Consider the following 26,756-nt stretch of genomic DNA (forward strand, 5'->3'; position numbering starts at 1 on the left):
AATACCGATATATAGAAACAATGCTTCTTGCAAGCATTTGACTCAGTGTAAACAGAAGATGTTTCTTCCTAAGTTTCTTGGCAAAAATAAATCATACATATACATTTATCCAGGAGCAAATTATGCCTGTTTTGTTGACTGTCAAATATGAAATTTGCCAGTTGCCGGCTTCGTATGTGTAAATGATACAGAAAGTATTTTACATGTATCATAACACAGTTGGGTGGAATATGCACCGCTGGAAATTAAAGTGCACCCATTGCTTGCATACACTGGACAATGATTTGGATGCCCCATTACACATGTATCTCTGCTTGCAGTGTTACACAACTATAAGTGGGAAAATAGCCCTGTATATGAAGTCATGTGCTTCTTTGTAGAGATACATATTCTCAATGGGATACGGTCATTTGGTCTACAGCAAGTTGGTCGACAATCGTTAGGTCGACACCATTAGGTCGACATGGGGATAGGTCAACATGGTTCTAGGTCGACATGGGTCAAGGTTGACATGGTTCTAGGTCGACATGGCTTTATGTTGACAGGTCATTAGGTCGACACAAGCATTAGGTCGACATGGCATTTTTGACTGTTTTTGGACCCAACATGAGCCGACAGGCGGTATTTCATGCCCTACCATCCACTAGGGCGTGGTGGGAGAATAAAATAGTGCCCGAAGCATGGCGATCGCAGCGAGCCATACAAGGGGACGCGGTGCACTTTAACCAGTGCCCATGTCGACTGTGTCGACATTCAGGTGAAAAACCTTTTGGCTGTTGACCTTTTGACTGTCGACCTAAACCATGTTGACCTAATGCTTGTGTCGACCTAATGACCTGTCGAAAACAAAAGCCATGTCGACCTAGAACCATGTTGACCTTGACCCATGCCGATCTAGAACCATGTTGACCTTGACCCATGCCGACCTAGAACCATGTCAACCTATCCCCATTTCGACCTAATGGTGTCGACCTAATGACTGTCGACCAACTTGCTGTAGACCAAATGATCCCATTCATTCTCAATGATCTATTCTGCTGGTGTTGGATTTTCTGTTGTATAATAATTGTTTCTTTTCCTTACATTATCTTTACAGCAATGGAGATACTCTTACACGGCATCATACCACATTTATGATCTAGAGAATGGGTCAGCATCGATATATACTTACTATATATATTTCATTTAGAATTTGTATGTACTTGAAAGTAATACAACTATTGATTATCTCTTTCATAGAGCGTTTGTGAGAACCAACGAGCTCCCTCCCAATATTCAGTACATTGTTTGGTCCCCAGTTGGCCATAAGTTGGTAAGTAGAACCTTAAACCAGCTCAAAAACAGTTTAGTGTGTATGGCAGGCGATAAGCGGTCAGCTCAAAATGGCCTAGTGTGTATGGCAGGCGATAAGCGGTCAGCTCAAAATGGCCTAGTGTGTATGGCAGGCGATAAGCGGTGAGCACTCCTGCTCATTGCCGGCCGCCGCTGGCCATCATTCTGAGTGAACGGCTTTCCATAGTCCCCTATGGAAAGTTGTTCAACCCCTGTGAAAATCACTCAGTGTGTATGCACTGATTGATTTTCCAGCCAGTGATTTGCATGCCAGGGGGCGGCCGGCACTCCTAGCGGCAGGCGGTGTCTGGTGGACTCGCAAGGCTGCAAAATTTGCAGCCTTGCAAGTCAACCAGAATAAGGTCCATTATCTGAGCAAATGCTGTGAGCACATCCAATCTATTCCTTCTACCTGAGAACAAAGTCACCAAACAGGTAGTAGTGTAATCAGCAGAATGCAACCATAGCAGAAATGTCAACTCCAGGATTGGGACTGTGATATTAAACTGGAATTCAATTAGCCAAGATAATGTTACCATGGGCTCATTGATTCCAAGGGGCTATTATTTAATTAGCTGGGAATTAACAAGGTTGGCAGGTGAATAGGGGAGTGCAATCAAACAGGGCCGGTGCAAGGCACCGGAGCGCCCCAGACGAGGGGGGGTGGGGCGCCCCGGTGCCTACGGGGGGGGGGAGGGGGGTTACCTGCGGCGCTGTGTGATCTGGCGGCGGGGTCCCTGCAGTGATGCGCGCTATCCGGCAGCCAGGCGGCGGCGTGGGAAGCGCTGATGGGTTTGAAAACTCGACGCACGCTGATTGGCTGAATCTCAGCCAATCAGCATGCGGAATGTTTTCAAACCCAGCAGCGCTTCCCGCGCCGCCTGGCTGCTGGATAGCGCGCATCACTGCAGTGACCCCGCCGCCAGATCACACAGCGCCGCAGGTACCCGGCACGGACACCCCTGCAGCCTCCATGCGAGAGGCGAGGGGCGAAGTGCCGCCCTCCAGTGGCTGGCGCCCTAGGCAAATGCCTAGATTTGCCTAGTGGTGGCGCCGCCGGCCCTGCAATCAAATAGCCACATGTGTTAAAGCTCAAGGCTACCTCCCTTTTTACCCACAGTAATTTTCCGCAGATAATTGAATCGCCCTATCTCTGCAGTGCAGGGCAAAGCCGTAGAACAACTATAGAGACTGCAGAATTCAACCAGTAGCATGAGAAGCAACATTATCAAACATCCCAAAAGAGAGAACAACACCGGACATTATAGAAGCTTCCATACTGTGGAGAAACCTTCAGATACTTATTTTATGGATTTCTCAGATAATTTCACTGATTCCTTTCTGTTTCCAAAATGAGTATTAAGAGTTATACAAGAAAAAGTTACAACATGGTGTATTGCTGGCCTGGTGATTTCCTAGTTATGGGAACTACAGCTGGGCCTGGTGCAGAGATAAATGTACGATCACATCTTGTATGTTTTCACACCACCCAGGCTCCGTAACTGTGCACACACTAGTGTGGGCGGTGCTCTGTCTCACGCTGACCAATAACATCTCCATCATCATGTAGGAATGAAGAAGCTGAACTAGGCATGGCTCTAGGCTGTAAAGGGGGAATGGGCACATAGGCCAAGCCCAGTGAGGGTGTGACAGTGAAACTGCGGGTTATGCAGAATTGGACATTAGCGATGCTACAGATTTGGTCAGACATGTTTACACTGAGGCCGGTTTCACACACTCCGGCTCCTGCCGGACGGTGAAATCCCGCACGGCCAGGGAGCCGTGCCGCACACATTAGTTGTGAATGGCTGCCGGGCTGTGGCCATCCCCTCCATGACAAACTACTGTGTGCGGCACGGCTCCCTGGCCGTGCGGGATTTCACCGTCCGGCAGGAGCCGGAGTGTGTGAAACCGGCCTGAGTATAAGGCTCATTAGTTTCAAAACAAGGTTACGGAAAGGGGGCAGGGGTCACAATTATGCAATATATGCACTTTTTGAGTTTGGACACAACTAGCGAGCCCTATTTCCGGTAAACTCGGCCTCGGCCCCACTGTGTATTCGCGTTTCACCCATTAACAAGAGAGTCGAGATCTTTACACAGTAAAATCTAGTTTATTGTATGTGACTTATCTTTCTTGCATCCATGATACAATAAGGCATTCAACTTTATTTTGGTATTTCTTTAGGTATATGTTATGGACAATAATATGTATTTAATAAATGAACCCGGACAACCATCAGTTCCATTAACACGTAATGGGAAAGAAAATACAATATTTAATGGAATTCCAGATTGGGTCTATGAAGGTAGGCTTCTTTATGTTGACTGTCATGAGCAGCGGGACAGCACAGCGGGACATACAATTGACAGTTTATTTATAAAAACGGTATCAGAATCTCTGTCCTGGCCACTATGTGTTCCCCGACTGCCCCCTTCTTATCCCTGCTGTAACTACACCTTCTGCACCTGTGGAAGTTCTGCTACTGCTTAGCGGAAACTCTCGCTGATCACGGTGCATGTCATAAGCATCAATAATGTAATACATGCCACATAGCTAGAGATGATAAAAACTGAGCTTAAAATGGTATTGAAACGTCAATTTTATCGAATGGGTTGGATGGGTGACACTAATGGGGCCTTCACACAGTGAGTTGCTGAGGGTCCTGAGCAATGCTAGATCGCTCAGCACACAACGCTGCACAGCAATGTATAAGCCTTGTGTGCTGAACGATCTGTCAGGGCCACTGTTCTCAGGTGAGAGGCTAAGTATGCCCCCAGTGCCAGATATGCCCCCACAGTGCCACACATATGCCCCCACAGTGCTAAGTATGCCCCTAGTGCCAGATATGCCCCCACAGTGCTTCTGTGCTTCATTTGGCGGGGAGGGAAGCACATCATGCGTCTCTCCTTCCCCGGCTTCACTGCGTCCCTGGCTGTGACTGTCCGTCAGCCAATCATATCTCGCGGGATGGCTCCTGATTGGCTGCCGACCCGTGAGCTCTGATTGGCTGACAGACAGTCCAGTCAAAGAGACACAGGGAAGGGAAGGAGAGACGCGCAATGCGCTCCCCTCCCTTCCAAAGGGAATCAGCTGTGGCGGGTCGGCAGAGGCCACGCCCCCGCCACTTACATATGCGCGCATGCGCACTAAACAATTCGGGGTTATTTGTTATGGCGGCATACTTGCACCCCTGATGTTGACACATGAAAGGGACAACATGAGTTTTTGTGGATTTTCCCAGTTTTTTTTTAACAGATTGGGAACGGTGAGGTTCTCATCGGTAGTGGAGCGGTGCACTAATTGGAGGTCCACATGCTCCAGTGTTGACATTGACACAAAAAAACATGAAAATCTCAAGTCGATCTTTTCCAATTGTTTCTCAATTGTTGAACCTATTGATTGTCGGCATCCTTCTCAAATGGACAAAACCATGTGCACTGCAGGTGGGGCAGATGTAACTTGTGCAGAGAGAGTTAGATTCAAGTGGGGTTTTACTAAAAGGGAGATCTATATTGCAGTGTAAAAATAAAGCAGTCAGTATTTTCCCTGCACAGAAACAAAATAACTCACCCAAATCTAATTGCACATGTTACTTCTGCCCCCCTGTAGTGCACATGGTTTTGTCCATTTGAGAAGGAATTTGCCTTTGCGAGTGAACCAGAATAAGGGCCACTGTCTGTGCGCTATACCACATATCCTTTGCTAGTTACTTATGGCGACAGCAGAGGGTCTGGACAGGAGAAATGCTTTATTATTAATCCTGGGTCCAGTGGAATTGCATACGTGACCTGGCAAATCCACATCATGCATGTGTAGAGTGGACCAGTACTTACTAAAGTGGTAAGAGTCCTGTTACCAGTGCCAGCCAGTATTGCTGGGTAGTGGAGTGTCACCTATCCCCTGACCTCTCATGACCTTCATTAGTAAACTGTAGCAAACTGTAGCGATCTAGCATCCCTCAGAACTCTCAGCAAAATCTCCCCGCCCCTTATCACTGCATGTGTGGCAGTAAAAGAGGTGTACCACCACTTCATTTATAGACACCTTTAGAATGTATCAATATGATAAATGACAGGGTATAGTGGACAGAGGTATTAAGGAATAACGAGCTTGTAGACATATCACATGAAAATAAAACTCAAAACAATATAATAAGAACAAGAGTATTATTTATTATTATCATCAATTTGTTCTTATCTTTCAGAGGAAATGCTTGGAACAAAATATGCTACATGGTGGTCTCCTAGTGGCAAATTTATTGCCTATGTTCAGTTTAATGACACTGACGTTCCAGCTATAGAATATCCTTTCTTTGGTGAAGATCAATACCCAAGAACTATAAAAATACCCTATCCAAAGGTAACCTAATATATACAGGAATATATACAGGAAACGTCATTGCTGAGTATCAGATAAATGTATTATAGTAATGCATAATGTCAGCTTTGCTTGTCTAATGTATTTTTCTATCAGATAATCTGATCAGTTTATTGTCAGGAAATGTCTTTATTTTATTTATTAATATTTACTTATATGACACCGGAATATTCCATTGCGTTGTACAATCAGGAATAATACAATAATAAATCAGTAAGAATAGGGAATTTATACACTACATGGGAATAAGTGCTACATTTACAAATTGGTCCAGTCAGATACAGTAGCAGAATTCTTGGTGGGCTCAGTGACCCAGGCACAAAGCATTGTTGGCCTAGGGAACAGTGATTTGTGTGAGTAGAAAGAGTACATAGGGGCAGATGTATTAATAGTGCTTTTACGTTTTAAAAATAACGGTTCCCGACGCTTCTCCTGCATAACGAGGAGAAGCAGGCACCTGTTACAGCCATATGTACTAAACCCCTGCCAATAAGGCTCTCCTTATCGGCGGCCACAGCAGCGCTGCGCATAAAAAACAAACTTCTCCCCCCCTGGTTGGTTCTCTGGGAGATCTCGAGCGCAGCTTGGAGGCCAGAAGCAGGGCTAGCGTTGTCCTTGCAGTGGGGATAGGACAAGGCTAGCCCTGGGCTGGTGAAGCGGCTGGGGTGTATTATTGCCTTGAAGGCTGTTACTACATCGCTCTGGCCGCTAATTGGTAGGGGGATTGCAGGGGACAGCCCCGCTGAGCGCTACTCGGTAGGCTGTCCCTAGAGCACGTTAGGTACTGTTAGTACATTTGTAAAAACGAATTTCCCCCCAGTTAACTAGCGTTAAGTGCAGATATGCACTTAACGCTAGTTGATACATCTGCCCCATTGATATGTGAAGTTTTGTGTGGACTGTATAGAAGGGATGCAGTTAGCTAGGATACTGTAGTTTATATGATTATGTGGGTAGTTCTACTGCTTGAAATTTTGCCTGAAAATATGAGTCTTCACAGAACACTTGAAGGTTTGGACAGGGGTGGATTAAGCCTTGGAGGTTCGGGGCATGTAAAAAATGGAGACTTGTCCCCACTTCTCTGGCCTTGTCAGCATTGCCCCTCCATGGGACTGCATAGTACAAGTGCAGCAGTATGTTCAGGGGATTGTATATTATATTGTGTATATCAAACTTAAACAAAAAGATTTTGGTGAGTCCACACTGGACTTTTCACATTAATGCGATTTATCACATGTAAAAAATGGCACATCATGTGCCAAATTGTATGTGACCCGCCCGGGGAGCTGCCGGGCGGCTCGCAGGAGAATTGGGTCCGACTTGTCCCTTGGACAAGTCGGCCTAATGTATGGGGGCCTTTAGGTCTTGATCTGATTTAGCTGTGTGCAGATAAAAAAGTATTCATACTGTACTGCATGGCCATGAACACGATCTTTCCCATAAAGGTTTCTTTAAGTATCGATCTTGGTTTAACGCCTTATTCCACTCTTTCTCTCATTTAGGGCCAGATGTATCAAGCTTCAAAAAGTGATAAACTGGAGAGTGATAAGCAACCAGACAATCAGCTGCTACCTGTCATTTTTCAAACTTAGCCTGTGACATGGCAGGTAGGAGCTGATTGGCTGGCTGTTTATCACTCTCCAGTTTATCACTTTTTGATGCTTGATACATCTGGCCCATAGAGTGTAAGAGACATGAAAAGAAGAGATAGCTCTCTTAACATCATGTAATAAATTTATTGGGCAGGTACAAACAGTGCGGGTTTTGGAAGATGGAAAAAGAAAAATGTCACTTGAAAAAGTGGCACATGACCATATGCCGCACTACCGATGAACAGTCAGCAAACCCAAACATGAAGTAGCCACTCTCCACTGATGTATTTCGGTAGTCTCAGCTTTCTTTTTTGAGTGTTATATTGTTATAGTATGCTAACACAACTGGGTTAGTGGTGCTCCTGGTTAACTGAAGTATAATCTGTCAAGGGGTCAATTAAAAAGACTTAACAATCTTTTGCCCGGGCACACTTTAACTATAATTAATGATGTCCGTATTAAAATATAGCTTTTATTGTATGATACCTCTAAAATCAACTCTCGAGTTTCAAGATGAGGTACATTAAGGGAACATAATCCGGCCGAGAAAAAGCTCCCGGCCGGAGCTCGTCTATTTCCGCCCTCAACCCGCGGCCACACCCCTTTCTCGCTGCTCAAGTAGAGCAAGCTCGACAGCCGTGCCCCTGTCCCGTTCTCGCTTTGCTCTACTTGAGCAGCGAGAAAGGGGTGTGGCCGCGGGTTGAGGGCGGAAATAGACGAGCTCCGGCCGGGAGCTTTTTCTCGGCAGAACGAGCCCGACAGCTTGTGATGTCGGGCTCGTTCTGCCGAGAACCCCTGTTCAATGCTGTCGGGGAAGAGCACGCCAAACATTGAATACCCCCCAAAGGGTAATAAGAGTAAAAGAGTAAATAATTACATAGAAAGTAAAAAAAACAATTTGGATTGCCTTACTAAAAATAAGTATTGAATTATGAGATAGGCAAAAATATGTTCATCATTTTTCACTACTCTGGGTGCATCACTATATCTTGCACCATCCAATATTGGAATACAAATATAATTAGAATTATATTGGCGTGTCATAAGAGTAGGATAAAGTTGTGTCAGACCTCTACTATCTTAGTTTGGAATTATAGATGTGAGTCACTTGGAGGGCAGTGATCTCTAATTGTAGGTTCAATGAACCATGTAGCTGTGTTATTGAGTAGTGTCCGATTGTGTTTATGTTAAAGTTCCTTGCTCCGATTGATGGTTTTGGAATTACTGAGAGGGAAATTATCTGATAGTAACAAAAGTGGAAATTTACCCTAGATGGGAGTTCTATTTAACACAGGATGGTGCTATGGGAAAGTAATCAGATCGGTGCCTTACCCCGCTGCCGGGTCTGTGGCCGGGACCCCCAGATCTACTTGTCTGCGGTCCCGGTGCTCCTCCTGGCTGGCTCCTGCTAAGGAAAAATACAGTTTTTGAGGATGCTAGAGGATGCCGCCAAGTAGATCTGAGGGTCCCGGTGGTGGAGGGGAAAGGCAGGCTGGTCCCGGCAGCAGTGCAGCGCATCGATAGCCCCTCAAACCCCCGGCTCCCACACTTACTCAGCGCCTCCCCGCGACCACAGGGTCTGCGAGGCTATTGTTACACCACTGAATCAGATACTATCTATTGTCTCCCATAAGATGCTAAGTAAGACGTGGATTTTGAATGGTTGCCCATAGTAACAACCCATGTGAAATAGAACTCCCATCTTAGTAAATTTCCCCAATGTATCTACCAGCAGAGGAATTTGTTTGAATAATTGCAACAATTTTGGTAAGTTAGTCATATAGTGCTATCAGGCTCATGCCCCGTACACACGGGATGAGCTGAGCTTTGTGCTGAGCGACACTGAGATCACTCAGCACAGATCGCTCAGCACACAGAGCTGCGCCAGTGAAGTGTGCTGAGCGATCTGTCAATGCTCGTGTTCTCAAGCCTGATTGAAATATCTAAACCAGGGTTGTGCATTGGTATCGCTATGGGGCATACACACACAGAGATTTGTGCTTCAATTCTAAGAGATCTAGTTACCCAATCAAAGCACTCTACCACTTATTATCACAGGATAGAAACATAGAAACATAGAATTTGACGGCAGATAAGAACCACTTGGCCCATCTAGTCTGCCCCTTTTTTTAAACATGTTACCTCAAACCATATTTGATCCTTATTTTTTTGTAAGGATATCAATATGCCTATCCCAAGCATGTTTAAATTGTACTACTGTATTTGCGTCTACCACCTCTGATGGTAGGCTATTCCACTTATCTACTACTCTTTCTGTGAAGTAATTCTTCCTCACATTTCCCCTGAATCTTCCTCCCTCTAGTTTCAGTGCATGTCCTCGTGTTCTGCTGCTCCTCTTCCTGTGAAGAATGTCTCCCACCTGTAACCTTTCCCTCCTTTGACTGTACTCCGTTTACTACAATTCTCTGTTTTCTGTCCTGCAACCACGCTCTTATCCATTCAACTATCTTAGAATCCAATCCCAAGCTTTCAAGTTTATTTAACAGTCTGCGATCTGGGACAGTGTCAAAAGCTTTACTAAAGTCTAGATAAGCTACATCTACAGCCCCACCTTGATCTATTACTTTAGTCACCCAGTCAAAAAAGTCAATAAGATTTGTTTGACATGATCTTCCCCCAGTAAACCCATGCTGTTTTGGATCCTGTAAATTGCTGGTTTTGAGATATTCTACAACTCTTTGTTTTAAGAGTGTTTCCATCAATTTCCCTACTACTGATGTAAGGCTCACTGGTCGATAGTTGCTTACCTCTTCCTTGCTTCCACTTTTGTATAGCAATTGGTGCTACAGAACAATATATTTTATATATCAATATTTAACAAGTGTATTATATTTAAGCTAACAATTTAATAATGCCTGGGTACACTTCAATAAAAGTTATCATCTACAGCATGGGTCCTCAAACTGCGGCCCTCCAGATGTTGTAAAACTACAAATCCCAGCATGCCTTGCCACAGTTTTGCTATTAGAGAATGCTAAAACTATTGCAAAGCATGCTGGGACATGTAGTTTCAAAACATCTGGAGGGCCAACGTTGGACATGCCTGATCTACAGTATCTTGTATTATGCAAGAATAGCAGCAGCCTCTATACTAATCACACACTGGTGCAGGTTTCAGAAGGACTCTATTTGTGTCTCTTTCTCATCAGTGAACAGGTTACACAGGACCCAGACACATCAATCTAGCAATGTATGCTATGTAAAAGAGGGGAAGGGGGTGCTAGAAAAGCTGGGATCCTGGATCACTTACAGACCTCTCCCCTTCCTATACCTCCTCTGGTTGGGAATTTCTCTGCTATCCTCCTCGCATTCCAGCTGCCAGGTTCTTCATTCTGCTGCTGCACAAGAGGGAGAGTTGGTGATCTCAGTGTGCTGCAGCTGAGAGTTTCATTGACATAGGCGGACCTGGGGTGCACTGGGGCAGATGTATTAAGCCTTAACAAGAGATAAATTCAAGTGTGATAAGGAGAGATAAACGTCCAGCCAATCAGCTCCTTACTGACTTTTTTCAAACACAGCCTGTAACATGGCAGTTAGCAGGTGATTGGCTGGACGTTTATCTCTCCTTATCACCCTTGCATTTAACTCTTGTTATGGCTTAATACATCTGCCCCACTATCCCCTACATCTTTCTCCCCTTAATCTTGCTCTGGAGTCTAGAAGAGAGTCTTGTTGTGCCTGGGAGGATATTCCACAGAGAAAATGTACTTTGTTGTAAATATATACATAGAAATCCCCCTATTAGCAGAACTACTGAAAGTAACCATATATTGCTGTTGTAAATGTTTGATAGGCCGAATAAGGTGGCTTTAATATACATATTTATATTAATTTATGTTAGATCTACTTTAAGCTATAGATCAAAGCACATGCATATTAATATATAAAATGAGGAAAGATTATTTTATGGTCAAAAATGACAGCTATGAAAGATCTACATTTAGGCCCTTATTCAGATCTGATCGCAGTACAAATCTGTTCTCAAAATGGGCAAAACCATGTGCACTACAGGTGGGCAGATGTAACACGTGCAGAGAGAGTTAGGTTTGTGTGCGTTATTTTGTTTCTGTGCAGGGTAAATATGGGCTGTATTATCTTTACACTGAAATTTAGATTTCAGTTTCAACACACCCCACCCAAACTTAACTCTCTCTGCATGTTACATCTGCCCCACCTGCAGTGTACATGGGTTTGCCCATTTTGAGAACAAATTTGTACTGTGATCAGATCTGAATAAGGGCCTTAAGTAGCCTAGTGTTTTGCTGGAACTGTTTTTTTTTTTTAAAAGGTTCTTTCTCATGGTAATTTTTTGTTATTTTATCTGTTTCTTTGAAAGGCAGGAGCCAAAAACCCAACTGTGAAACTGTTCATTGTAAAAGTGGATGATGTGACCACAGTGCAGGTTCCTGTTCCTCCACTGATTTCTTCAAGGTAATTTTTAAATACATTTATACTCTTCCATAACCAAATATTTAGAAGCAGAATGATCTGCAGCATCAACCAATAAAAAGTAAGCATTTATTAGACAAATGTCACCAAGCTGAAAGGTGACATCTGGTAAGTTATAGATTGTATCTGTTCGCTTCATCACATCATTACATAAGTGGTTTTATAAATTGCTGGTGTTCTAATAAAGAATTCATAATGTGATGTCGAACATTCAGAATGTCGACACTACAACATTGACATGGTCTGAATGACGACATGTTCAAAAAGTGAACATTTAAAGTGTGACATTATGTCAACCTGCTTCATTACTCATATTTTAGTCTAACCCTAATTGCAGAGCATCCCTATTCCTAATTGCTGACTAATCTTATCCCTAATTGCAGCCTAGCAATAACCTAATTATAGCATAAAGGCCCATACACACTAGAAGATTATATTTCCAATCTGGCTGGTTGGAATGAAAATCTGGAAATTTCTGGGAACAAAAGCCGTCATCTGCATAAAGGCCCATACACACTAGAAGATATTGGCATCAATCAGTGTGGATGCACAATATCTTTCATGATCAGCTCAAGGGAAATTGTTCACCAATATCTTTTGTCTTTCATATCTTCTAGTGTGTATGACCATTTTGTCTGTAGGACCAATTTGTGTCTGTTTTCCATGTTTAGGAGCAAATGGTCAATTGTCATTTGCTCCCAAAAATTTCCAGATTTTTATTCCAACCAGCCAGATTGGAAAGATAATTTTCTAGTGTGTATGGGCCTTAAACCTACCTTCAATCTTACCCTAATCTTAATGGTGATGGTAATCCTAAAGGGCCCCTTAAGGCCCCCATACACTAGCCGATTTTGGTCAGATTTCAGCCAGATCAGTCAGATCTGGCCGAAATCGGACCAAAATCGGCTAGTTTTGATGTCCCCTCAGATCCGATGCGCGGTCCCGTGCGCATCGGATCTGCGTCGGGTGGTCGGACCTGCTGCACGTCCGACCACCCGACTTGGGACCTAGTGGGGCGGCGCGGCGGTGGAGGGAGCAGGGGGGGCTGGGGACGCTGCGGGGGGGCACAGGCGGCATAGAGCCGGGCAGGGGGAGCCGGTGGGAGCTGTCAGTATTGAATAATAAAAAAAAAACCCATACAATGCATGGGCGGCCTGTGATTGGCTGAGCGCTCTCTCAGCCAGTCAGCAATTGGCTGAGAGAGCGCTCAGCCAATCACAGGCTGCCCATTCATTGTATAGGCTTTTTTTTTCTAGCACTGACAGCTCCCGCCGGCTCCCTCTGCCCGGCTCTATGCAGCCTGTGTCCCCCGCAGCGTCCCCAGCCCCCCTGCTCCCTCTACCGCCTCGCCGCACAGACGCTGTCCCCCGCAGCGTCCCCAGCAGCGGGGGACACAGACGTGTCCCCCGCAGCGTCCCCAGCCCCCCCTGCTCCCTCTACCGCCTCGCCGCACAGACGCTGTCCCCCGCAGCGTCCCCAGCAGCGAGGGACACAGACGTGTCCCCCGCAGCGTCCCCAGCCCCCCTGCTCCCACCAGCTCCCACCTCTGTAGCCCCCCCCCCCTGCTCCCCGGGTTTTTTACATGTGATAAATCGAGACAATTTATCACATGTAAAAAATGGCACATCAAGTGCCAATCTAATCAAGCTCCCCCGGGGAGCAGCCGGGGAAGCTCAGGGGGAAGTCGGGGGCGACTTGTCCTAAGGACAAGTCGCCCTAGTGTATGGGGGCCTTTACACTTGTGAGATTTTGTCAGATAAATTGGCCCAATCCATCTGAATTGGGTCAAATCTGACAAAATCTGATGTGCCTGTCTGAGAAAATCTGATGTGCCTGATGTGTAGGACCCAATGCACAATCCCATGTGCATTGGGTCTAACCAAGAGATTGATCCGTCTAACCAAGAGATTGATCCTCCTGCACATAGGATAAATCTCAAATCAATCATGTCCAATTTGTTGGACAACAAGTTGGACAAGTGTAAAGGGGGCCTTAACCCTTGCTCTAAACCTAATAATAGAGCAATTTCATGAGTCGGCATTCTAATTGATGAAAATTTATAATGTCAACATTTTGAACGTGTCAATATTTTACATTCTGAGCACGTAGACATCATAGTGCTGACATTATAAGTGGCAACATGCTGACTATGTCGTCCCTTTCTCTCACAGTGATTACTGCTTTAGCTGGGTGACATGGATTCTGGATGACAGAGTCAGCGTACAGTGGGTGACAAGAATACAGAACGTATCGGTTATATCAATATGCGACTATGAGCAGAACTCAAATAAATGGATATGCCCAAAGGTAATGGACATTATTTGTCATTTATTGGAACTGTACCTATATTATTGCAATTAATAAGTCCAAAATGAAGATGGCAGAGACTGAATAATAATCCAAACATAAATCTGTATTGCAGCTGAACATTTTTGAGAACTCAGTCTGGCTGTATTTGGGTCTGTGTGTGTATATACAGATGGAGCGCCTCTCGTTCAGCGCCGAGGATTGCCAGAATATCCCCACTGGTGATCGCCGGCAGCGGGGGATGGAAACCCTGCCCGTCTCTGCTTCAGGAAGATGGGCAGGGTTAGGGGAAGGGGTGCGGGGAGGCAGCAGGGACCGACGGGGAGGCGGCAGGGACCGATGGGGAGCTCCGTTGGAAGGGAACGCGTGACCACCAGACGCTCGCTACATCTTTGAACATATATATATATCCAGGGTGTGCGACGACACTCACAAATCACATCCTTTATTGCTGGGGTGCACACTCAAAATATCCTTTTGTTTAGAAGGGATATCCAATACAAGTGGGTACAGAAGGAGGTCACTCGCCAGACTGAAGATAAAGGTTCAAAAAGTGCTTTTATTTATTTACGCTGCCATGTCACTGGTCAACGTAGAACATGGTGGAGTGCGGAGTAAGACACTGTAAAGTGTCCTCACACTTAAAAATTTGATTGCTGTCATCAAGTCTTGACAAAGGCTCAGACTAGAGCCGAAACGTTGACCAGTGACATGGCAGCGTAAATAAATAAAAGCCCTTTTTGAACCTTTATCTTCAGTCTGGCGAGTGACCTTCATATATATATATATAGGAAAAAAACAAGGAACACCCCAGCGCGTTTCGTCAGCTTGTGACTTCGTCAGGAGGCGTGACGCCTCCTGAAGAAGTCACAAGCAAGGTGCAAGGATGTGCACTTTATGCACATGCAGCACCATATCCTCATGGGGGGCCATGAAACGTTGATGTCACTGTACCGCATGTAACGTATTTCCTTTGATATTCAATACACCTATTGGATCAGACTGTGGAGTGCCGACTCTTCTTCTGCTGCCTGCGGAATACTCGTCTATACTATCTCCATTACTAGTACGGCACCCCAACAATTACCCTTATCTTCCAGAGTGCCAAAGAACATTGCTACTATATATATATATATATATATATATATATAAATATATATACATATATACATACATACATACTTACATACACACACACACACAAAATCAAATAGTGGCGTAAAGTAAACACTTCAAACTCTGGGGGTTATTCTGATTTAATCAGTCCCCAGCGTGTTTGAAGTTATGAACATGTGCAGACGCTTGGTGAGTGCGGGTTCGGCAAACTGCATGTTCGCCATCCTGCTCACACCTAGCAATGCAGACGGGGGTGTGGCGGGGTGCAAAGCCCATGGGAACACCCAGTGTTTTATGGGTGTTCCAATTAAAATGCTGGGCGTTCCCATGGCAATGGCCCAGTGATGCGGGTGCGAGGGGTGGGCAGCTGACATCATAGGCAGCCTTGCAAGCCAACCAGAATAAGGTCCTATATGTGATTATACAGAATACAAATCCTCATTGTCTATAGTACATAACTGATTACAAAAATTGTTCTGAGCATATACATTTACCTGTCTAATACTTACAAAAACATCTGATAATAGTGAAATAAACATTGTGCAGTTTAGTATACTACACTTACTACATTGCCCATATTATGTTCATTCAGATTATACTGGAAATGTTTTTTTTTTGGGATGAAAAAAATCAATATATATAAAAGGCTAAATACTTACTTCTGAGGCGAAGTACCACAAGTAACCACTAGAGGCCGCTCGATGGACCAAATTACTCCTAATCAGAAAGTGAAAGCAAAATGATCTGTTAATTCAAACTTCCTGGTAATGTACAAAGGGAGCTGAGAAGACAGAGATTGGAAGTAAGAGCAGATAGGGACTAAGTCGTCATTTTGACAGGCTTTTAACTAGTATTCTAATAAAAGAGACTGTTGTTAAATATATGCTTACATTAAAAGTAACTCCTGTTATAGTTATAAATGATTACTGTATGCTTTGCCTTAATATGGTCCTGTTTTCTCCCTAGAGCCGGCAGCTTATTGAAGCAAGCAAAACAGGATGGATAGGTGTGGTATGTATAGCTGTGTATGTTACGCATGTATAATTTGTATAATATATGTGTATATATCAGATATATCGCATAATGATTTAGTTTTTAATCTGCGCATGGGCATAATGAATTATGCACATTTGCAGGGACCCTGGGCGATGGATTCAGCGACTTGCACTTGGCAAATTCCTTCTCAACTGGACAAAACCATGTGCACTATCTACTGTAGCTATCTATCTATCTCGTCAATACTTGGTGATTTAATATGGGTTTACTTATTACTAAACTAAAGCTCTTGTCCAGACAACAAGGGTTGAAGGGTATTTACCATGAAAAATTGTATCCCTGGGGGTTATCCAATTATCTCAAACAAGCCGGCACCTGACATGGTTTATCAGGGACTTTGTTTCATCTGCCTCAAGCAAGTAAAACCCAATCCCTGAAAGCAGTCTGTTTTCGAGCAAAAACAGGGCTGTGGTCGTTGAAAACACACAGGTTTCACTGAACCTGTGTGTTTTCGTGCAAAAATGTTTATTTTTATAGGTGATCTAATTGTATAGCTTGTAAAAATAAAATCTCTGAAATAAAAAAAAATTGTGAAAAAACTAATTTTTTTACATCCAGACTTTTCAGCACTAATTGGATACCCCTTAATATATTTATTAATGAGTGGTTTGTCATACTGTAGCTTTGGCCTAAATTTTTAAACTGAAACTGTGTAGTCAATACTAAGCAGGCCTGATTGACTCCTGCCATTTTAAAATTGTATCAAAGCCACGATGATTGACTGCGTGTACAAAGTTCACATCAGTAAATATACACCTAAATGTACAGTACAGGTGTGTCTTCTATCATGTCAGCCTACGTAATAATGATGAAGGGTATTAGAAAGTAATGTGTTGTGTAGGGGGGCCATTAGGACAAAATTTACTTGGTACCTCATAATGGCCCTTATTCTGATCGGTGCGGCCCGATCAGAATATGCGGCCGCAACCGTGCAGGCGAATCCCCGCCTTCCATACGGATCGCCACCTGCCGTCCGTATGCGGATATGTGGCGATCCGCATGAAATTGGACGGGGATACGCCTCCTCCATGGTGGGAGCAGCCCCTGCATTCGATGGTCGCCGAACATCGAATGCAGGGCCGCACGCTCCACCAGGTCCCGCAACACAAGACCACACGGACACTTGTCCGTGTGAAATCATGTATAGAGGCGGGCAGCTGACATCCGGCGATGTCAGATGCCCGCCCCGTACACACGCGTCACGGCCTCATTACCATGCATACGCCCCGCGTTTGCATGGGAACGCCCATGAAACGGGGGGCGTATGCATAGGGTAATGAGGCTAAGTAGCCCCTCACGCCCCTCTACGCCCCCTGTGCGGCGTATAAAGAATCCGTGCGGCGAAATCGCCTGCACATGCGCAGAGTGACCTCTGCACATGCGCAGACGATCAACATCGGCGGTCCGTCCGCATGCGGGAATTTCCGCACCGATCAGAATAAGGGCCAATGTCTAAGCACACCACAATTTATTTATATAGTGTGTGTATATGAGTGTGTTTGTATATATATGAATTATTATATATTTCTTTATACGTTAACCAGCAATTGCTTTTTAAGTATGTTTCCGATCCTTAACTGTTTAGATCTTTTATGCCTCTTGTTTTCTGTTCATACATCTATTCTCCATTTGCTAATTGCTATGCGGTTTCATCTGGTACGTGCTAAGGATACATTTTTACTTTAATTAGTACAATTTGCAAATACAAATCTAATGACTTGTTAGAGCAGCGTTACAGATATAAAGCTAATTATAGCTGCATTAGAATGCTCTATGATACAGTAAATTGATCATTTGGCTCAGGGAATGTCGTGACTCATGACTACTTTGATACTGCAAACACAAACATCTACTAAATGAACATCTGTGTTTTATGTTCTCATTTAATATTTAAGTGGATGACAATTGCAACTTAATGCAACATAATCCTGAAACAAAGAAAGATAAGAACATTTTTACTCCTATAACTGTGACTTAATAAAATCATTCTAGATGATTACATTCCTTTTGCTGGTGTAATGTATGGTAATGTATGTATTCACAATAGCTTGCTTTTTGGAAAGTACAGTATATATGTGAATATAAATGTATTCAGGGACTTTAAGGTGAGTGTAACTCGGTGGCAAACGCAGGATTTTTAGAGGGGGGTTTCCAAATGTAATCCAAAATCTCCCACTCTGCAGCGCATTGGAGTAAGTTTGCTTTTTATACACTGGATACTGTATGGAATACAGGATTAATATATATATATATATATATATATATATATATATATTTTTTTTTACTTTAACTCTTAATTTCGTTTTTTTTCCAAACAATTTGCAAAACATATCCATACATACAGACATACAGTGGTACAGATCATATATAAAATTTACAAACATCATAGGTTTTATCTAGGGGAGGCTGCGCTGCTCAACTGGCCCCTATAAGGCCTAAATTAGGTGGCCAAAGATAAGGCTAAGCCTATCGATATAATTAAGAGAGGATATATTGGGGCTCTCTTAGTGCCGGACAAGGAAGGAGTCAATTATCCATAATTGGACTATCTCTGAGTCATCAGTGCAATACCCTGTATCGGCTTAGAGGGAAAGTCCTGTTTTTTTTTTTTTCAAGTTCCTAGTGAGGCCAGAATCCGATATCTATATATGGGGAGATAAATCGGTAAAAAATAATATCTCTGGGTATGAGTCTCTACAAGGCATTAATATATTTCCTGGTCTGTCCCTGGATATTGGTAGTCTCCTCCTGGGGGTTGCCCATCAGGGTTATATTCAAATTTAGTGTTCTAGTGCCACTGTGTGGGTTGTGGAGGTGGGGTGGTGAAGATACTCTGGAAACTATTTTTTTCCTATTTTTTGATTTCAATATTAATTTAATCGTGGATTCGCTGAAGGTTGGAAATTGACCAGGAAAATACTCCGCTAAAACACTTCTCAGCTGTAGAAAACGGAAAAAGTGTGTTTGCGGTAGCCCGAACTCCTCCTTCAGCTACGCGAAGGACTTCAGTCCCGTTTCATTATACAGGTGAGAGAGCATGGTCACCATGTAAGGGTGCCATTCTTCTTTAATCTGGAGTTCTTTATCTTCCCTATTTAACAGTAGGGCTTCTATTGAATATTCCCGGTCTGTAAAGTCAATTTCCATCATTTGGTTTGCTTCATGCCATATTTTAATGGATTGGACCAGGAGTGGAGCATCTGACGCCATTTTGTTACCTTGTAAGATCCTATATAACGGGGTTTTTTCCTGGTGACGAGGAGGTCACTAAAGCTATGGCCATGTCACTACCATGTATCTCTTGGTCCAACCATGGGCTTAACTGTGTTAACTGGGCAGCAATATAGTACCTTCTTATGTCTGGTAGACCCAAGCCACCTTCCCCCCTTGGCCGCATTAGGTTATTTAACTGAATTTTAGGGCGAGCTCCATTCCAGATGAATGAGGAGATGATAGTGTTCAATCTCCTATATATTTGGCTACATCTGTCACTCAAAGTGGGTGTCTGTGTCTATAACGCTCTGTTCCTGGACTTTCCTCTTAATGTGTGATTGCCTTCATCTGTGCTGAACACCTTTCTGAGAAATTAACCTGTTTAAAACAGGTGATGGCAATCATACATTAAGGGGAAGTCTAGAAACAGAGCATTGTGTCCCTCCTGGAGAGGGTCATGTTGGGAGGTATGTGACAGAGAACCTTACCAGTGAGCCCACAGACAGTGCCAGACACCCACTGCCTTCCCATGTTGCCCAGCACTGCTACTCCACAGCCACCAGGTGAGCGCCCCCCTCCCGCGATTTGCAGCAAAACCTCCCCCCCCCCGCGCGCCCCCCCTCCAGCGATTCGCGGCAAAAACACCCGCTCCCCCGCGACCCCCCCTACCGCGATTCGCAGCAAAAACACCCCCGCGACCCCCCCTCCCGCGATTCGCTGCAAAAAGAACCCCCCCACGACCCCTCCCACAATTCGCGGCATAACCACCACCCCGCGACCCCCCCCTCCCGCGAATCGCGGCAAACCCTCCCCCGTGACCCCCCCCGATTCGCGGAAAAAACACCCCCCCCGCGACCTCCCTCCCGCGATTCGTGGCAAAAAGAACCCCCCCGCGACCCCCCCTTGCACGATTGGCGGCACCCCCCCTGCGACCCCCCTCCCGCGATTCGCGGCACCCCCCCCCCCGCAATTCGCAGCAGCCCCAGGATTAAATGGCACACTGACATGGCTATGGTCGACAATTAAAAAGGTTGACATGAGTTTTTGAAGATTTATTTTTAATTTTTTCATATTCATTGTCATGTGTCGACATGGACACCAATGAAGTGGCACACTTATGTCAACATTTACATGTGTTGACCTTTCTGTGTTGATTTTTTCTTGTGGCGATTCGCGTCACACCCCCCGCAACCCCCCCTCCCGCGATTCGCGGCACCCCCCGTGACCCCCCACCTCCCGCAATTCGCGGCAACCCCCCACCGGAACCCCTGTGAACCCCGCCCTCCCGCGATTCGCGGCACCCACCCCCGCGACCCCCCCCTCCCGCAAATCGCGGCACCCCCCGCGATTCGCGGCAGCCCCAGGATTAAATGGCACATGCAAAACACTGGCACGGCTATGGTCGACAATGAAAAAGGTTGACATGAGTTTTTGAAGATTTATTTCATTTTTTGAATGTTTTCATATTCATTGTCATGTGTCAACATGGACACCAATGAAGTGGCACACTTATGTCAACATTTACATGTGTTGACCTTTCTGTGTTGATTTTTTCTTGTGGCGATTCGCGTCACACCCCCCCGCAACCCCCCCTCCCGCGATTCGCGGCACCCCCGTGACCCCCCACCTCCCGCAATTCGCGGCAACCCCCCACCGGAACCCCTGTGAACCCCGCCCTCCCGCGATTCGCGGCACCCACCCCCGCGACCCCCCCCTCCCGCAAATCGCGGCACCCCCCGCGATTCGCGGCAGCCCCAGGATTAAATGGCACATGCAAAACACTGGCACGGCTATGGTCGACAATGAAAAAGGTTGACATGAGTTTTTGAAGATTTATTTCATTTTTTGAATGTTTTCATATTCATTGTCATGTGTCAACATGGACACCAATGAAGTGGCACACTTATGTCAACATTTACATGTGTTGACCTTTCTGTGTTGATTTTTTCTTGTGGCGATTCGCGTCACACCCCCCCGCAACCCCCCCTCCCGCGATTCGCGGCACCCCCCGTGACCCCCCACCTCCCGCAATTCGCGGCAACCCCCCACCGGAACCCCTGTGAACCCCGCCCTCCCGCGATTCGCGGCACCCAACCCCGCGACCTCCCCCTCCCGCAATTCGCGGCACCCCCCGTGATTCGCGGCAGCTCCAGAATTAAATTGCACATGGAAAACACTGACATGGCTATGGTCGACAATGAAAAAGGTTGACATGAGTTTTTGAATTTTTTTTTTTCATTTTTTGAATATTTTCATATTCATTCTCATGTGTCGACATGGACACCAATGAAGTGCCACACTTATGTCAACATTTACATGTGTTGACCTTTCTGTGTTGATTTTTTCTTGTGGCGATTTGCGTCACACACCCCCCACCCCCCCCCCACAACCCCCACTCCCGCGATTCACGGCACACACACACACACCTCCCCCGCGATTCTCGGCACCCCACCCCGTGACCCCCCCCTCCCATGATTCGCCGCAACCCCCGCCCGTAACCCCCCCTCCCGCGATTCGCGGCACCCACCCCCGCGACCCCCCCTCCCGCAATTCGCGGCACCACCCCGCGATTCGTGGCAGCTCCAGAATTAAATTGCACATGGAAAACACTGACATGGCTATGGTCGACAATGAAAAAGGTTGACATGAGTTTTTGAAGTTTTTTTTTTCATTTTTTGAATGTTTTAATATTCATTCTCATGTGTCGACATGGACACCAATGAAGTGCAACACTTATGTCAACATTTACATGTGTTGACCTTTCTGTGTTGATTTTTTCTTGTGGCGATTCGCGTCACACCCCCCCCCACAACCCCCACTCCCGCGATTCACGGCACACACACACACACCTCCCCCGCGATTCTCGGCACCCCACCCCGTGACCCCCCCTCCCGTGATTCACGGCACACCCCCGCGACCCCCCCTCCCATGATTCGCCGCAACCCCCGCCCCGTAACCCCCCCCCCGCGATTCGCGGCACCCACCCCCGCGACCCCCCCTCCCGCAATTCGCGGCACCCCCCCGCGATTCGCGGAAGCTCCAGAATTAAATTGCACATGGAAAACACTGACATGGCTATGGTCGACAATGAAAAAGGTTGACATGAGTTTTTGAAGTTTTTTTTTTCATTTTTTGAATGTTTTCATATTCATTCTCATGTGTCGACATGGACACCGATGAAGTGCCACACTTATGTCAACATTTACATGTGTTGACCTTTCTGTGTTGATTTTTTCTTGTGGCAATTCGCGTCACACCCCCCCCGCAACCCCCACTCCCGCGATTCACGGCACACACACCCCCCCCCGCGATTCTCGGCACCCCACCCCGTGACCCCCTATCCCGTGATTCACGGAACACCCCCCGCGAGCCCCCCTACCATGATTCGCCGCAACCCCCGCCCCCGTAACCCCCCTCCCGCAATTTGCGGCAACCCACCCCGCGACCCCCCTCCGGCGATTCTCTGCAATCCCTCCCCTCCTGCGATTCGCAGCATCCACCCCCCCCCACAACCCCCCCTCCTGCAATTCGCGGCACCCCCCGCGACCCCCCCTCCTGCAATTCGCGGCACCCTCCGCGACCACCCCTCCCGCGATTCGCGGACACCTAAGTTGCAATACAGGGCACCTTTATACAATTCTAACCATATTTCTCATATACAAACGTTCACAAATTAAGGGGGCGCAGCCCCTTAAGACGGTGTGAAGAGCGCCCGTAGGGCGCGATGAATCACCTAGTTTTCTAAATATTGACTTAGGGAGGTAAATTGGTGAATGTTGGATCGCGTATAAGAATTTAGGGAGGACTGCCATCTTTACCAGATTTATCCTACCTGATACTATCAGTGGGAGTTTCTTCCAAGATTTAACTTTTTTTCCCAACCAGTCGAACAGGGGATGAATATTCAAACGTATATAATCCTTGGGGTCCCAGGACACGATAACCCCTAAGTATTTGAAGGAGGTGGCCCATTGTAGTGGGAGAGATACCGATGTTGAATAATTCACTGGTGGACCTCCCGGAAAGATAATCGATTTTGCACAGTTTCCGAACATCCCGATCAGCTTTAAAACCATCGGTAGTGCAGAATTATAGTCCGACAGATATATTAAAAGGTCATAGGCGTATAATGAGACCGTGTCCCTTTGTTCGCCATGCGTAAATCCGATGGCCTCAGGATGTTGCCGCAGTAGGCAGGCAAGGGGCTCAATCGCCAGAGCGAACAGGGAAGGGGATAGTGGACACCCCTGCCTCGTCCCCCTGGCGAGTTGAAATGCCGGGGATATCCAGCCATTTACAGCCACCCGGGCGGATGGGTTGAAGTACAGCATTTGGATCCACTTTATAAAATTAGGGCCTAGCCCAAAGGCCTTTAATACTGCCCATAAGTAGGGCCACTCCACAGCATCGAATGCTTTAATAGCATCTAAGGAAGCGATCGCTGGTTCCTTCTCGTCCCCCTTTAGTAGCTGGAGATGGCTGTACAGCCTGCGAAGATTTATGGCCGTGGACTTTCCAGTCATAAAGCCCGACTGGTCCGAGTGGACTAATTTCATTATGTGTCGGTTCAGTCTCTTTGCTAGAATTTTTGCTAAGATCTTGGCTTCCGAAGATATTAACGAAATAGGTCTATATGAATCCAACTCTTTTGGGTTTTTATCTTGTTTTAAAATTACAACAATTTTTGCCTCCGTCATTGCACCCGGAACAGCGCCCCCGCCAAAAAAAAGCTACCCAGGGTTTCATGTAAGAGGGGGGCTAGGATTTCTAGATATTTTTTATAGACCTCGGCCGGAATCCCATCCAGTCCCGGGGCTTTACCGCTAGGTAGCTCGTTAATGGCGTGTTTTACCTCCTCAATGTTTATGGGGGCCTCCAGTTCTATTTTGGCTTCTTGGTTTAGGCTAGGTAAGTCAATATTTTTAATGTAGGCCGAGATTTCCCAAGGGTTGTATTTTAACCGAGTTGCCTAGAGCTGTGTAAAATATTTTTTTAAATGCATCCCCGATCAGTGGGGTAGTACTTACTAATATCCCTGACACATCCTTAATCATACTAATTGTATTAGGAGGCTGCTCAGCTCGGGCCAAATAAGCTAAGTATTTTCCCGGTTTATCCGAGTTTTCATAATTAGCTTGTGACCTGTGGGTCATGATCTTAGTGTTCTCTATTTTGACTGCATCCAGCCAGCTATTCTTCGCCAGCTGCCACGCTTGATAGGAGGCATCTGGTTTCTTTATGATATATTCTTCTTCCCTGGCTAGTGCCTTAGTCTCTTTTTCCTGTATTTCTTGTCTACTAACTCTTTTTAATTCTGCTATACCTTTTCTAAATGTGCCTCTCATGTATGCCTTGAAGGCATCCCATAGTATGGGCGCGCTAGTTGAGCCTCGATTATGCATCCAAAATTCCTGCCATTGAGCCCCAAGATTGGTTTTACTTTCTAGGGTTCGTATCCAGTTAGGGTTGAGTCTCCAGAAGCTACATCCCCGATCATTTTCTACCGATATTTCTAAGTATACAGGTGAATGATCTGATATGCCCCTTGATTTATGTTCGATCTTCTGAACTTGGGGGGTGAGACTCCTGGAGACCAACATAAGATCCAACCTCGAGAATGTATGGTAGGAGGTGGAAAAGCATGTATACTGCAGGGCGGTTGGATTATGCTCCCTCCATGGGTCGACCCAGCCGATATCCTGTATAAAATTGGCAAAGCCCATGTTGTTACCTATTGTGGCAGAGGGGCTACTCTTCCACCTGTCCAGGTGTGGGTCTAAGATATTATTGAAGTCCCCCATACATATAATCGGGGTATTTGGGGATAGGGCAGCAAACTCTATAGCTTTCATCAGGACCTTGTAGGAAAAAGGGGGCGGAATATAAACAGACATCACTACAAACTGTCGACCTTCAATAGTACAGTCTAAAAATACATAACACCCCCCATATCTATACTAACCCTATTACAGGTGAATGCCAGCGTTTTCTTAATTAGTACAGAGACCCCCCGAGACGAGGATGTGAAGGGTGCATGAAAGGCGTGGCCAATCCATGATTTCTTAAGAGCCATCTGTTTCCCCCCCAATCAGGTGGGCTTCTGTCAACGAGGTGATGTCTGCCCCATACTTCCTCAGCTGGTTCAGGACCAGCGAGCGTTTTATTTTTTCATTTAGTCCCCGGACATTCCAGGTAAGTAGATTGATCATCCCACCCAGTCTAATAGTCCCTGCCATGCCTTCTTCACATCCCCGCAGAGACAGTTACGGCTCGTTAAACGAGCGCCAACGTCTCAGGCTCCCTTGCCAGTTGAGCAAGCGCAGAGGAGTACCACAACCACATACCAATTTTCCTATTGTTGTCTGTACCACATCAACACAAATATTACATACAACATACCTTCCCGCCCCCCTCCCTGTATACCTCCCGTCCCTAGGCATACCTACACCCAATACCCTCCCTGACCCTCAAAAAAAAAAAAAAAAAAAAAATATATATATAACCACACAAAAAAGAACACACACAAAAAAAAAAGAACAAAAAAAAAAAAAAAAAGAACTACACCCAGCAACCTCTGGGGGCTAAAACTTTGATAAGCCACCAATTTGCTTGGGAGCTCCCTGGTAACATGATTATAATTTTTTAACAGGCCTAGCCCTCTGCCAATTGCCGCGCCCCTGGGGCATAGTTATCCAGCCATTTAGCGGCTTCATGTGGGGTTTGAAAGAAGACAGTCTCGTTGTTATGGATCACCCTAAGTTTAGAAGGGAATACCATTGAGTATTTAATTTTTTTTTCCCGAAGTCGTTTTTTAACTTCAATGTACTTTGCACTCTCCTTTTGGACTTCCAGGGCGAAATCGGGGAACACAGAGATTTTAACCTCGTTATAGTCCAGTGGCCCTTTAACTCGTATCAGGCGTAGTATGGTGTCTCTATCCTGAAAATTCAAGATTTTTACTATTAGGGTCCGAGGGGGAGACCCAGGTGGAAGTGGCCGTGCGGGGACTCTGTGTGCCCGCTCTACTGCAAACTGATTGGAAAAAGCGTCCTGTCCAAACTTAGTGGTCATCCATTCCAAAACAAACTTTGCTGGATCTTCTTTTTCCGGTATGCCCATGAATCGCAGGTTGTTCTTCCTAAGCCTGCCCTCCACATCTAACATTTTGGACTTCATTTCAGATACTTGCTGGGTCATCTTGTTCACCTTACCGACCCACTGGTTACTAATATCCTCGAGGGCCGAAATCCGCGCCTCGACTTCAGTAATTCTTTCTGTTGTCACTTTAAG

At 45.7% G+C, this 26,756-nt stretch overlaps 1 protein-coding gene across 1 annotated transcript in view; it reads left to right on the forward strand.

The window, feature by feature from the left end:
• The window catches only part of FAP (fibroblast activation protein alpha), a 160,500-nt gene that overhangs the window by 52,040 nt on the left and 81,704 nt on the right, over positions 1 to 26,756 (forward strand). Inside the window, exons 6-12 of the mRNA XM_083155040.1 lie at positions 1,097 to 1,149; positions 1,240 to 1,312; positions 3,520 to 3,640; positions 5,540 to 5,694; positions 11,662 to 11,756; positions 13,946 to 14,081; positions 16,164 to 16,208. Of these exons, the coding sequence (XP_083011166.1) occupies positions 1,097 to 1,149; positions 1,240 to 1,312; positions 3,520 to 3,640; positions 5,540 to 5,694; positions 11,662 to 11,756; positions 13,946 to 14,081; positions 16,164 to 16,208 (678 nt within the window). The remainder of the gene's footprint in view (positions 1 to 1,096; positions 1,150 to 1,239; positions 1,313 to 3,519; positions 3,641 to 5,539; positions 5,695 to 11,661; positions 11,757 to 13,945; positions 14,082 to 16,163; positions 16,209 to 26,756) is intronic.

This window comes from Crinia signifera, chromosome 7 (assembly GCF_055691185.1).
Source record: "Crinia signifera chromosome 7, ASM5569118v1, whole genome shotgun sequence".
NCBI classification, from domain to species: Eukaryota; Metazoa; Chordata; class Amphibia; order Anura; family Myobatrachidae; genus Crinia; species Crinia signifera.